Source organism: Takifugu flavidus, chromosome 8 (genome assembly GCF_003711565.1).
Source record: "Takifugu flavidus isolate HTHZ2018 chromosome 8, ASM371156v2, whole genome shotgun sequence".
NCBI lineage: Eukaryota > Metazoa > Chordata > Actinopteri > Tetraodontiformes > Tetraodontidae > Takifugu > Takifugu flavidus.
In genome coordinates this window covers 12,032,368-12,046,223 of record NC_079527.1, presented here as the reverse complement: position 1 = coordinate 12,046,223, position 13,856 = coordinate 12,032,368, and the positions used below count along the sequence as shown (strand labels likewise).

Genomic DNA, 13,856 nt, shown 5'->3' with positions numbered 1-13,856 from the left:
GTACAGTAAATACTTCCAGTGAAACAGGTTTGTGATGCATTCAGTGATGATGACAATGATGATTATTAGGCAAGATAGAGATTCTAAAGCAAGTGAGGGCCTCATTAGCCCTAAACTTTGCTTAATTATTGAAAGAATATGATCCACCACAGTGACATTTGATAAGAAGGGCATTCTGACCACAGAACCAGGCCATAATTTTCATCAAATGATTCCGATGAGCCCTGTGACTGGTACAAGTGTGTTGTTTTAAGGGAGAACATGTTTGTCATGTTTGTGCAGCATCAAACTGAATTTCCAAAAAAACACGTCTCGCATGATGGATTTTGTTTGTTTAAAAAAAAAAAACAACCTTCTTTGTTGTTCCAAGTAACATTTTTTATATTTACTTCCTGTTGTGTGCTACATACCATCAGGTTTAGCTCAACAACTTTCCAGCAGCCATTTGAACTGCTCCTTTTATAGATTAGCCTGTCTCTGCTAACAGTTGGTGTCTCACCTTCCATAATTACACCTCTCCAGAGAAAAGAGCACATTTATACTCAGCAGTCACACCAAACTATAGACCAATAGTTCATCTCACCCATTGAGACATGATAGAACCTGCTTTAAACCCATTTTGGTGGGTTAATTCCGTTTGTGTTGTTCAGAGAAGAAGATAGAACAAAGAAGTCTCTTTAGTTTACTTCGTTAATGTCAGCACATTAATCACATTCGAGGTTTGTTCAGGTTTTGAGTGTTTGGGTCAAACAATGAGGAGATCTCTGCGGATAAGCTATTCTGCAAGATCTATTTTTTCTTATACTGTTTTTCTTTTCAATGCATATTTACAACATATTTGCAACATACTGTGCAATCTGTAAATGCCACAATTCTACTCTTATTTGCTCTTTCATTGTTCTTCATATAGTATAATATCGATATAATATATATAATAAAAATATAATATCGACTATAAAAGAAGTCAAACTGGGTTATTTAACAAACACTATATCATCAGACCACCTGTCCATTATAAAAAAGAAGTCCCATAGTCCACCGAAAACAGTCAAAATATCAAATTTCTCCCGAGCCTAATAAGTAAAACATTCATGTTGGCTCCAAATGTGGAAAAAAGATCTGCCCCTCACTATCACCGTCACCATCACCATCGTCATCATCAATGTTCTCTCTCAGCAGTTTATGACGGTTTAACCTCAAAGCAGGAGAGAAGACAGGTAATCAACAGACCTCCAAACATCTCAGTGCCTTTCACAGTTTTACAGTTCTACGTCTTTCTGTTCGAGCGCCTGCTGACAGATTTGGCCCAACGTTTTGAACTTGGGCCCCAGATTGTTCAGGAAAGTCAAGTCTTCCTCTGTGGTGTTCATTGATATTCCGTCCAGCGATGGACAGCGGCTGCCCCCGCCCTCATGGGCATATATGAAGGGCCCGAACTCTGGAGAGTATGCTCTCGTCCCATCAAGAGTGTAGAGCCTCTGCAGGGTTCAAGAGTCAGGGGGGGTAACCAAGCATTTTAAACTCCAATCTCATCAAAATGGACCAGTGAAGAAAGACCGAAGCTCTTACCCTGTTAAGGTGATCTGAAATGTGCTGGTCTGAGAGCAGGCTGTGCTTCAACGCCCCCCTCTGCTTGTAAAGAAGAGAGGGAGGACAGTCAGCTCCCACAGAGGGAAGGAAGTAAATAAACGATAGAGAGGAGTAGAACTCACGCGGAAGGAGCTGTTCCTGTTATGGTTCCAGGAGGAGCTCTGAAATTCAGAAACAGATTTGCCTTTACGACCCACACACAGCCTCATCTGACAGGGCTGAAGAGAAATCAAAGCTTTTCAGAGGCTTTGATTCTGAATTCAAAGTCGATATTGTTTGATGTATTTCTTCCATGTGATTACCGGCTGCATCAAAGAAAGTTTCCTATCATTTTACTGAAGCGAGCTGGTGCGATCAAATGAATCCTAATGGTTCACATGATAAAAAAAATGTGGAAATAACCTGCAAAGTAGACGTGGAAACGGTTGTTCTCTTGAAGGTCTGCGCCCCGTTTCGGCTCAGCGTGTCTCTCTGGCGCCACCCACCCAGAAGATTCATGTCATCTCCCTGCGAGAGGAGAAAAGTGAGTTTGAGGCAGAGTGAATGAGTGTAAACGTTCAGAATCCGTGTCTCGCCCCAGCACTGCACATAAAGGAGACACAAAAGCTCACCCACCATGCCGAGAGCTGACCTCTTGTACCCGTACACGCCATCCATCGTGGCTGGATGATACTGAGAAGCCTGTCAAGTGCAGCGATTTTTCTCTGAGTTTAGTCGCTCACAAAGGTCATGAATAAAACTAAAACACACAACCTGTCAGAGTAGTTCCAGTTATGTGTGACAGTTGATTTTAACCACCATTTCTTTTTCTCCAGGATTAATGTGAACTATTATTCCCCTGACAGTTTTCATTATGCTCACTCTTCTTAGCAAGACCCGCCCTCTGGTTGTTGTTTTAAGTCAAGCAAAAATATGAGCCGAAGGAGGATCAGAGGAGTACCTTAAAGAAGCCTTTCTTCACACCGTCCGTCACGGCAGTGCTTCCTGTCGGGGTCAGGAGCAGGATGGGCTCGGTCTGAATGGCCAAGATGGGGAAGAAGCATGAATCAGGGCGTACCGCAGAACACGGTTCTCACACAGACCTCTACACACCTTGCATTCGGACAGGCCTCCTTCTTGGTTGTAATTCATGAAGGTCTGGATGCCCTCTTCCTTTATTGGCTTGAAGGCCTTTTTGCACTTACAGATAAAGATGAGCAGCAGCACTGCAGGCACGCACGAGAAACACGTGATGTCATTCCCGTTGGTAAAAAAAAAAAACTGTTCCTCTGAAGGAACTGGTGATGTTGAATTAAAAAGACCATTTAGACTGGTTTCAGTAGAGGAGAAAGGCTAAATAGTCCAGTTAAAGTGGGCCTGAGAGGCTAAATGTACAGGAAAAATATGTACAAACATGAACAGAGATGTTGATATCAGCACTGCTGGTAGTAGGGTAGTCACAGATACTCACACAAGAAAAAGAGGAGCCCAGCAAAGGCTGCCCCAATCCCTGCTGGACCGAGGCTGGCTCCGATTCTCTTTTTGGACCGGCACACGTTGTCCTCCTCGCAGTCACACACCATAACTTCCAAGGTCTCTTGTGCCAGCATGTTCTGCTGGTCCCGGATCTCCAGGGGCACCAAGTAGTTCCCAAAGTAAAGGTCCTTCTTGCTGACTAACCCGCATTCATCCCCTGACGGGTGATACAGAAGTGCTTGGCGTCTTTAGTGGTTCGATTTTTTTCCCCCAAAGACTTTATTATACTAACCAGAGCTTGGATCTAGTTTCCACAGCTTAAGAATTTTCTCATCATTTTTCAGGGAGAAGAAGAAGGGCCCGGCATAAGGGGAGATGTCCGCGTCTCTGGCCGCCACCATAACCTTGTTTCCCTTGTTGGCACAAAGAGTAACGCCCTTGTTGACTAGTTCAGGTTTGTTGTCGTTGACATCACTCAGGTGGATCTGCACCGTGCAGGTGGCTGTTGCCGGAGGCTCACCTGGGGCAGGAACAAAAGGGGAACCATTAAATACACCAGTGGGTACAATAAAGTTTTTTTTTGTTTTTTTTTTAATCTTTATTCCCTGCTACCATTATCTATGGCGGCGATGAGGATGGTATAAATGCCAGTGCCATTCAAGAGCGCCAATTCTCTGTCCATCTTTTTCACTGACGTGAGCTTTCCGGTCTTTTTGTCGATGCTCACGTAATTATTTGGATCTTCCAACAGCTCATACCTAATATATGCAGAAATGTGTCAACACATTTCGCCAATTGCACACCTTGAATTGCACAATATCATTATGTAATATTTAAATGTAACAATTGAAAAATCTAGCAAATAAACTGTAAGAAAATCAGAACCCCGAGACCCACCGTATTTGGGATACATCAGAATCCACATCCTTCACCTCTGGAGTGAACAGCACCTTCCCCGGGTCTTCCTCCTCCATCACGTGTAAAACAACTGGATTCTGAGCAAACACGGGCGGATCGTTGACATCCTTCACTTTTATCGTGATGACGGCCGTGTCGTAAAAGTCTTTTTTTGTCCCACTGCTGGCTTTTTCTTTACAAACCCAGAGCGGTTCTTTATTTTTGACCCCCACCTCCAGGGTGACAAAAGACGTGCTTTCGTAATCTTTCCCCTGGAACAAACGTGTAAGTTCTTGTCAGGTGTAAATTTCAAGGTTGTCTAAAGCTGGTCGGTCCCAAAAATGCCAAATTTTACCTTGACAACACTCAGGATGCCCTCATTAGTTTTGGGGTCTGTGTCAATTTTGTAGGATCCCTCCTCATTCCCTTTGATGATAAAGTATTCGGCTTGCCATCCTTCAGTATTTGGAGTGTCTTTGTCCTCCACGGCAACCCTCAACACATCCTGTATGATCTGCAACTCCATCACCTCACCTTGATACTGAACGTTTAAAATGACTTTACCTTCTAAATCATACATTTGTTTTAAAAGCAACTTAAACGTTAGCAACGATGTTAAATCAAACCTCTTTCTCCTTGAACATGGGCGGATGCGTGTTTCCATCCAGGATATTGATGGTCAGGACAGCGGTGGAGGACAGGGAGGGTTGTCCATGATCCTTGGCTATAAGACGCACTTCATACTTCTTTATTTTCTGGAACACATATTATGCTAGCACTCATGACATACGTAAAAAAAAAAACCAAAAGCTTTTGTGTGCAGCACCCGCCTGCAGAGACTTACATCATAGTCGAAACATCCTGACTTGAGGGTGAGTTGGGCCTGTGTGTTGTAGAGCTGCTCTAAGCTGATCTGGGGCTCTTTTGGCTCCTGTGAAATCAAACTCACGGTGATTTTGGAATTAGGGGTTCCCGCCTGATCTCTGTCGATCACATCTAGCTTTCCTGGCAAATATCCTGGAAGTAAAACACTGGCGTTAGCATGTCATGAGTTAACGTGTATTTGAATTAAAGCAAGCACACCTGCTGGTGCCTTTTCAGTCTCTTAAGGAACACCCAGGCTCGACGATAGCCTTTCTTTTTGCATTTTTTTTTAGGATAAGGACACACTCGAGGTGAACTTGTGGGTTTCTCACCTGTGGTTTTTTCGTTCACTTCAATTGTCATCCGAGAGTTTTTGAAAGTAGGTGCGTTGTCATTTAGGTCCATGATTTCAACGTCAAACGCCAGCTCCTGTCCAGTTTCTTCTTGGTGTCTTTGTCAAGGATGTCAAACTTGATCTGTTGAGACAGGGACGCATGAGTCTTTTCTGACAGTCAACAATGTCGTTGAAACGCGTTATCAGAAAAACACGTTTGCTTACATGAAAGGGTTTTTCGTATTGTTCTCTGTCAACAGCTCGATGGGCGAAGACTTCCCCGGTGTGCGAATCGATGGTAAACACGTTCATTGGATCCTGATCCACTCCGTTTCCACTTATTTGGAACTCGTGGTTCCCTACCCGTTCATTAAACATCTGGCCCCAGCGCAGAAATCAGGTTATTGACTGTTCCAGATTTGTTGGTAATTTCTTGTGCACACCGTAATTTATTACCTGTGAAATTGATTTGGGATACGGTCCGGGATCTTCCTCTTGCAACTCAATGGTGGACAAAACCCACCTTCTTTTGGTGCGCACCAAAGGCTCCTGTTGAGACCGCTGTGAATGTCAACCAGAAGATTGTTCCCAGTCACACACGTTTCTGCCTCAACGATCACGGGGGAGTGTAAAGTTACCTGCTTTGAAGGCTCTCCATGGTCCAGGTGAGATTTTGAAATGCTGCAGAGAGCACTCTGCAATGATAAAACAATAATCTTGTGAACTTTTGGTTTTTTGTACTGTAGTCGCACTGCACGATATTTGCGATCCCTCGTCGGGATGTACAAGAAGAAATTCTCTTTCAGTCTTCTACTCCTTCTTTTTTCTTCCCACACTTGACTATTGTTGTTTTATATACTGATTGGAAATCACCCTTACCTTCCTGTTAAGTAGTATTACCCTCCCCACCCTTTTCCTTGGAAGCCTTTAGATTGCAACATATCCTTGAATGAATTTTGAGTGCAGTTAGGTGCAGCTGGGATGTTTACTTTAAGCTCTTAAAAGCTGACCAATTGATGGCCAGTGCAGACTGGTGTATGTTCTCTAATGTTCTCTAATATAATGTATAGATCATTGCGGCGCATTTAAAAAGCTAAACACAAGCACAGCTAGCAATTAGCAATATAAAAAAATAATATAAAAACAGCATTTCTCAGATATCCATCATGTAAATAAAGCAGAGGTTTGTTCTTACCAACAGAAGCAGTCCGACTGTCCTCATATCTGCCCTTTGTCGTCCGTGGGAGTGCGCCAAAGATGTGAATGATAGCTGGAATAACCCCACACAAAAGCCAGCCCACAAGCAGCACAGGCACCAGGTTGGCTGACGTCGCCTTCCACAGAGATGTGCTGATTTACGAGAGCGGGCTTAATTATTATATTTGTAGTAGTTCCAGATAAGAGAGAACCAGCCCTGCCTGCCCTTTCAATAGGCTCACTATTATGTTCAAGATTGTTACTGCATTGTGGGCGTGATGAGGCATCCACACCTCACGTGACATCATGTTATATTTTCATGCGCTGAGTTCTGAGGAACTCTAAATCGTACAAACCAGTTTTGTGTGACTGCGTCAACATGCTTTGATAAGGGTTTGTTATGGTAGGAATTGTTTTACTTTGCCATTCTAGGTGAAAACACCATTAAGTCTGAGACAGGTGGAAATGAGACGCTATTCTTATCCGTTTTTCCAGTTTTTATTTTCAACTGTTCAAATAGAACATCAGACGATGATACGCTCAAGAATGTAAAATGGTAGTTTTGAAACCAGTGGGAGAAATTGGGACATAGTTTCGTGTTTATGTTAGATGCCCTCACAGACACGCACACATACCCATAAAGTTTTACGATGACACATGTCACAGAATTACCATTAAGTCGCAAACGGGCCCCTATGTGCTCTCACAGGTTTCTCCTACACAGGATTAAACCTGTAACTTAAAACACCTAAAGTCATTGAGGCAAACAAGCAAAAAATATCTGTACAAGGTTTCACTTTTAGTTTACGGAATTACAGCAGCTGATTTCTTTTATTATTATTTTGAGGATGTTTTGATCTCCACTCTCATATATACCTTTGTATTTTTTTACAATTGCTTGCAGCCAAGCTGTCGGGAACAGACTTTACAAACTGTGCATTAAACAGTAGCTGTCTGTGGTTTGATGTCACAGTCATCGTGGAATTTGCAGAGGTAACTTCGTAACTCCACCTGCCGTAAACCTTGGCGAGTTAATCCACCCTATGCTGAGTAAAAACGACAAAGTTCTGTTGGTAGATTTGACTGTCAAGACTAAATCTGTATGTAAACTTAGAAATGTCTCGAGGTTGTTGTCCTCATAATGGAAACTGTGTCAAAATACTTGCGCAAGTGGTTGCACGAAGAGCCAATACTAGTCAGGCTAGCAGTCAGAGGCAGCTGAATGGATCAGGTTGACCAAAATAAACTACATTTTATGCAATCACTGTCTGCATAACAAGATTTCTTAATCAGGCATAGGCACAAAAATAAGGTTACATATAGTACATATTAGTGGTGTTTATTACTATTATGAATTACTTTTATATCTCTGGATTTTTAGAATAATTTGATTTTGTCTTGTCTACTCTCCTGTTTGACTGTGATGAGATTGGATCTTCTGTACAATCCGGCAGATTTTTACTTGGTGTCATCTCTGACTGGGATTTCCTTTCATCCATGCAACTGCATTTGTTCTCACATTACCCACAAACCACCTCTTTCCTCATTCATATTCTGGCAGAAAGTATCTGATTGTTTGACACACAAAGGTATTTAAGTAATGAGGTGAGAGAGATTTTTGCCAGATGTGGGCAAAGTGCAGGCCAGTACATGTGAGGGGCTTGGCAAGAAAAAAATGGACTCGGGGAAGATTCAAAAGACACGACAATTTACAACCAAATGGATCACGTTAGTGGTTTTTGGGTTCTTTTTCCAAAAGAACACAGAAAGGTAGAGAGAGAACCCACAACTCTAAACTCAGTCTTAAGATTTAGTCACAAGGCATCTTTCTTCCTCCTCTTCCTCCTCTGTTTCTTCATCCCTCGTGCGAGGAACGGAGGTGAGCAGCAGGGTGTCGGCGTGCACTTCTTCATCGTCCGACTGGATCACAGGCGTGTCAGCTCCGCCCACGCTGGTGTCACTTGAAGTGGAAGACGTGGAGGAGCTCCGTGACTTGGAGCCGCGGTGGACCTCGTTTTGCCGCCTCAGAGGGGCGCGCTCCCTGTAGAGAACCTCTGCATCTTCATACTCCTCCCCTTCGTCCTCTTCTTCATCCTCAAGCTCTGTGGGCAGAACGGTGTCATTTTTCAATCTTTCAATCAAACCGTGAATCAGTTCCCGTGAAAAATACCAGAAGCACGCTATTGCTCAAGGTACAAGATCAAAAACTGCACACAGCTGCAATCACATTCTACACGGACAGATTGCGCTACTTTGTTAGTCATGAGGTTAAACACACACCTGAGCCAACATTTTGTAATTATAAGTTGCTTCGATAGCTGAGGTGTGGTCAAACGCGTTTAGAATGAACCAGGCCGTTGGGGGGCACGATGAAAGATGGTTCCCATATGTGTGGAAACAGCCCGACGAACTCATAACAAAATCAAAAATGCAGGGGTTACGTCCAACAGCGCTTCATCTCTATTTACTCTATTCTATTCACTAAAATGTCAAAGTAAATGCCAGGATTAAAAACCAGTCTCTGCGCAGTCTCACTGGTTAGTTGTTGATGGTTCAGGTGCCAAGTTTCGTTGTTTCATCTCAAGATGTTTTCATTTTTCCGAAGTCTATGACCACCCATTGTAGAAACTGCACAATCTGATTTGCCTGTATTGTCAGTCTTGGTATTTAATCTAAACATCAACCTAACATGCCTCATGATACCCTAAGCTCATTTGGAAAAAAAATGTTTTCTTCACAATATATGTACATATATAAATATATATATACAGTTAGAAAAAGACCGTCGTTTTTACAGGAAAACGCTGGCAGCTGGGGTTACCAGAGAATTCCTGTAAAAAAAAACAACAGGACAGTAGATAAATTTACAAAGAAAATATGTAAATGGTTTTACAGTGAATGCCAAGGCTGAACTGTTAATTCTACAAAAAAAATCTATCAATTTCATGGATCATTGTTGTATATACAGTAAATAGATCATTTCCTGTACTTTTTACATGTAACTACTTATTATGCGTCAATAAATTGTAAAATTAACGTGGAACTATCAGGCAAAAAACTATTTAAACTGGTAGAACAGTAAAACTTTGCATGTTAAATGGAGCTGTTCTGTATATTATACATACAAGCTACTCATTATATGCAGTAGCTGTATGTTTTAATAATCAGTTTAAAATGATTAGAACTACACCAAAAAAATGCAAAAATACATCATGATAAAAGACAAGAGAATATCACTTTTAGGAAATTTATTGAACAGCCATTGTGATTAGTTGCAAACAATTAGATTCACTTTTTCAAAATATAGAGCATGCAAAGACGTTGGGGTCCAGGGTTGTGTTGCTGGTGTCTTCCTGCAGTGGCGTGGAGGAGCCACTCATCAGCCACGGCTGGCGCCGCAGGCAGACGCACCTGCGGGCTCTCTTCAATCTACCGTGCCATTTAAGGACAGAACTCCCATGTGTTGTGGCTTTAATGCTTTGTTCTGCCTGTTTCCCTTGCGTCTTCCCTGCTTGTTCGAGGTCTCCATGTCGTCTGCTGGACCTGCGAACGTTCACCGGTCCTGCGGACAGCACGGGGACCTCAACCGTGCCGGGAAGACACCAAGGACACAAAGGCAGTCCTCCTGGACTGCAGGAATCTCAGGAGTCCGATTCTGCACGTTCGCAGGTCCAGCAGACGACATGGAGACCTCGAACAAGCAGGGAAGACGCAAGGGAAACAGGCAGAACAAAGCATTAAAGCCACAACACATGGGAGTTCTGTCCTTAAATGGCACGGTAGATTGAAGAGAGCCCGCAGGTGCGTCTGCCTGCGGCGCCAGCCGTGGCTGATGAGTGGCTCCTCCACGCCACTGCAGGAAGAAACCAGCAACCCAAACCCTGGACCCCAACACAAAGAACTTTCAAGCGTTGGCTCTTTTTAACTGCTGAACAGACAGTTACGGGTCATACTTTATCTGTGTTATTTTTTGCTAAAACATATTCTATTTGAGTAATTGAAGATAGACAAGATTTTTACAATACTGTGGAACATTGTTGGATAACAAGGACAACAAGCAGGTGGCAGAACCTCTTCATAGAAAGTTACAAAATGCACCTTTAAAACAAAACTTGCATGTTGTACATTTAACAAAGTGAAAATTAACAGCACCTCTTCTCTAGGAGTCAACACAGAGTCCTTGTTTAGCCTTCACGCCACTCATGATCAGCGAGATCCTGTATCAGGGTCAGAACTAGAGGGTTCACGTTGAGACGACGCTTTGAGTTTTTATTCTCTACTTTGGTTCCTTTTTCTGGGTTTATCAAGAAAAAACACCTGTAGAATAAAAGCATATAAAAACATATTAAGCATTTTAATGAGTTAGGGTTAGGGTTACCAAACCCAGGAAATGTTTACTCACCTTTGAAGAAACTCCAGTGTAGAAGCCAGCTCAGATGGATAATGGATGTTGAAACAGTAGTAGCTCCCAAACATTAGCCACAATGCAGAAATGAAGGAAGAGATGTTTGTGTTGACAAGGTTCCGATCCAGACTCAGCATGTACCTTGTTGAGGAATAGCAGGACTGGCCTAGAATTTAACAGGTTATATTAATAAGTGCATGGTGGTCATAACTCAGTCACTCACATAATAAATTCAGACACATATGCAAGAGACTTACCACAGACGATAATAGTGGGTGTCAGAGGCACCTGCCCTAGCTCAACCTCTTCTGCCAGACATGTATCGTCTACATGGAAGAACATGGACTCCTCCTTCTCGTCAAAGTAGCTGAGCAGAAGCAGCAGCATCTCCTTCACGTCTTCTGAGCAGCCACTCTGCTGTCCCCGCATCCTCTGAAGCCTTGCATAAGTTTGATGGAATCTCTTGCTCTTGTGGACACAAACTGTGGTCAAGTAGTTGAGAAGCCTTTTCCCCTTCAAATCCAAATTATGTGTCAATGTCTCTTTGATGTCAATATCAGTAAGTTCTTTGAAGTGGACTATCATGCCAAGTTCGTCAAACAAAAATGGCCACTCCTCTCTAAGGCAATTGATACTTTTTCCCTGGTTGACATGTTGACGCTGTGTGTAAAAAGTGGACTTCATCAGACATGTTACCTCCTTTGAATTGGCATCTGAGTGTTGGTACATATTCTGGAGTTTTTCCATCTTTTGCTGCTGGCCCACTTGAGTTTCTCCAATGGGGAGGAATTTTACATTCCAATTAATGCATCCATAAGTGTCCTGCATTGCTGCTCTTTCTTCTAATGGGACCACATCTGTGTCTGAGTCATCATCCCAATGCTTTCTTTTTCTTATCTTGGTTGTTGTTGTTGTGCGCTTCTCATTTTCAATCCTGTTTTGCAACTGCTTGACGATGGAATAGTAGCCAGTTCCAATAATATCACCCTCTATTATATCTTGAAGTGACTTGGGATATTTTGCCACCATTTTTTTTGCAACGTCAGTTGCATGCCTTTCACCCACATGACGGCATTTCCCCATCATCTCAGCCACGACAATCCGGACCATTTGCCTCCTCAGCCTCGGGCTTGGCCTTCTCCCCAACTCCAAAGAATGGATCAGTTCCTCAGGAAACTTACTCCATGGAATTTCAAAGTTGTCATCCCACTGTGTGTCAAGTCCTGGGCTACCGGAGGAGGTTGATGATGAACTTTGCGGTGAAACGGTGTGCAATGACAGCGAATGGGTAGACGAAGCTTCCACAGATGATGGTGAGCTTTTCTCAGGAGTTAGGTCTTTAAATGACAAAAATAAATAAGATTACGATTCACACTGTGCAATATTACCCAACATCCATATTTGCTTGTGAATTTGGATACTTGTGTGGTGTTTTACATACATTTCTGTTTCCAAACAGAAAGAACCTTTCTGGCTTGTACAGGTTTTAATGCTTTCATCAAATCAGCCTCCGTCACGAAGCGTAGATCATCATAGATCTCAACTCCAATAGACTCCAAGTGGTCTTTCAGGATGTTTCTGTCGACTGCTGGAAGTTCTGGTAAGACTTCCAGTATGGCATCATCTAGGAAGGATTGCTCCAAGTGACTCATATTTGTACTAAAGAAATGTAACCAACAGACCAGAAAAATATGCAGTGCATAAAGTTAACAGAGCAGAAAAAGGCATCAGGTTACACATAATGTCCAACTATTTATACTGAGAAGTGAACTTTAACTGAACTTTATTTTGCCACAATACTGTGTTTTAATGGAATGACCTGGTAGCCACCAAGGATCTACCAAAGGATCTACCAAGGATCCTTCTACCAAAGGATAGAAATCAGGCAGGTCATTAATGTTGATACAGTGTAGCCCAAGACTGTCCTTTGTCACAGAATACAGATGGTATTCTGAAAGGAAGATGCCTTTGTAGATATCCATCAAAACATACACAGATGTGTCATTTTGAATCAAGATGAGCAAAAGCTTGCCAAACTCCATACAATCATCATTTCTGTACACGAGAAACTGTCCTTTTTTATATGCAGTGCCTTTATACTCAATGTCTGTGGTAACTGTGGTTTTGATTCCTGAAAAGGTTAACACCTTGACTGCATGTTTAATAGTCTTACTGTATAGGTTTGGATAAAATGGACAGCTGTCCTTCACTTTCAGCAGTTTATTGCATTCTTGCCCAGCCAAAAGATAAGCCTGATACATCTGATGACGCTCTGACAATGTTTGACAAATGTTTCTGAAGTTTTTTAAGTGTCACATCTTTTAAAATAACTGTGTTTACTTTCAAACCTTAGCGTCCATAACCTAATTAATGGACCAAATTTCAACAACAGTGCTGAATAGTGGCGCAAATAGTGGTGCTTGGGTTTTAGTTGAATTTCAGGAAACAACATCTTTCTCATCTCCAAATATTCTTGGAGCAAAATGTCAAGATATGCTATCTGGGGCAAAGAAATATTCTGAGCACAAATAAGATCCACAATATCTTTTAGTTGGAGAGCCAACTGCCATACTTCATCCTCATGGTTTTGCACTTTGTCACCAATCAAAACTGGTAGTAACCTCAAAAAGTTCCAGTTTTGAATGGCTTGTCCTGATAACTTGTCCCCATCAGGTTTGACAGCACATGGCTTTGTGAGTGCTTCAGATCCTTTGTATTTAAACTGTTTGATTTGTCTGTTTAAGAGTGAGTATGTGAACCATTGTTTCTTTCTTTCCCTGGGCTGCCACCTTATCGTGGTGGAGGGGTTTGCGTGTCCCAATGATCCTAGGAGCTCCGTTGTCTGGGGCTATATGCCCCTGGTAGGGCCACCCATGGCAAACAGGTCCTAGGTGAGGGACCAGACAAAGCGTAGCCCAGGACCCCCTAATGATGCTGAACAACATTGGTGCCAAGTTTCCCTTGCCCGGATGCGGGTCACCGGGGCCCCCTCCTGGAGCCAGGCCTGGGGGTGGGGCACGTTGGCGAGCGCCTGGTGGCCGGACCTCTGCCCATGGAGTCCGGCCGGGCGCAGCCCGAAGAGGCAACATGGGACCCCCTTCCCGTGGGCTCACC

The 13,856-nt window shown here is 42.8% G+C and overlaps 2 protein-coding genes across 4 annotated transcripts; both read right to left on the bottom strand.

The window, feature by feature from the left end:
- Positions 1 to 344: 344 nt before the first annotated feature.
- Positions 345 to 6,531, bottom strand: cdh26.1 (cadherin 26, tandem duplicate 1). Its single transcript, XM_057040265.1, is given in 20 exon segments — positions 345 to 1,478; positions 1,570 to 1,629; positions 1,713 to 1,751; positions 1,993 to 2,097; positions 2,206 to 2,271; positions 2,531 to 2,605; positions 2,683 to 2,795; positions 3,041 to 3,262; positions 3,338 to 3,565; positions 3,658 to 3,803; positions 3,943 to 4,214; positions 4,298 to 4,483; positions 4,569 to 4,697; positions 4,787 to 4,959; positions 5,139 to 5,237; positions 5,240 to 5,282; positions 5,366 to 5,518; positions 5,597 to 5,701; positions 5,779 to 5,835; positions 6,336 to 6,531. Coding segments are annotated over 20 exon segments (2,517 nt in total). The 5' UTR covers positions 6,363 to 6,531; the 3' UTR covers positions 345 to 1,259.
- Positions 6,532 to 9,570: 3,039 nt separating this feature from the next.
- Positions 9,571 to 12,394, bottom strand: LOC130529634 (uncharacterized). 3 transcript variants are annotated; one of them, XM_057040074.1, is made up of 4 exons: positions 12,184 to 12,394; positions 11,000 to 12,079; positions 10,740 to 10,908; positions 9,571 to 10,654 (listed from the first exon to the last, which is right to left on the bottom strand). In XM_057040074.1, exons 1-4 carry the CDS (start codon positions 12,392 to 12,394, stop codon positions 10,522 to 10,524), a joined length of 1,593 nt encoding a protein of 530 aa, XP_056896054.1. In that variant the 3' UTR covers positions 9,571 to 10,521. The 3 variants fall into 3 exon arrangements, with proteins under 3 accessions (XP_056896054.1, XP_056896056.1, XP_056896055.1); XM_057040076.1 differs by having other exon boundaries at positions 9,571 to 10,631; XM_057040075.1 differs by having other exon boundaries at positions 11,003 to 12,079.
- Between the last annotated feature and the right edge of the window lie 1,462 nt (positions 12,395 to 13,856).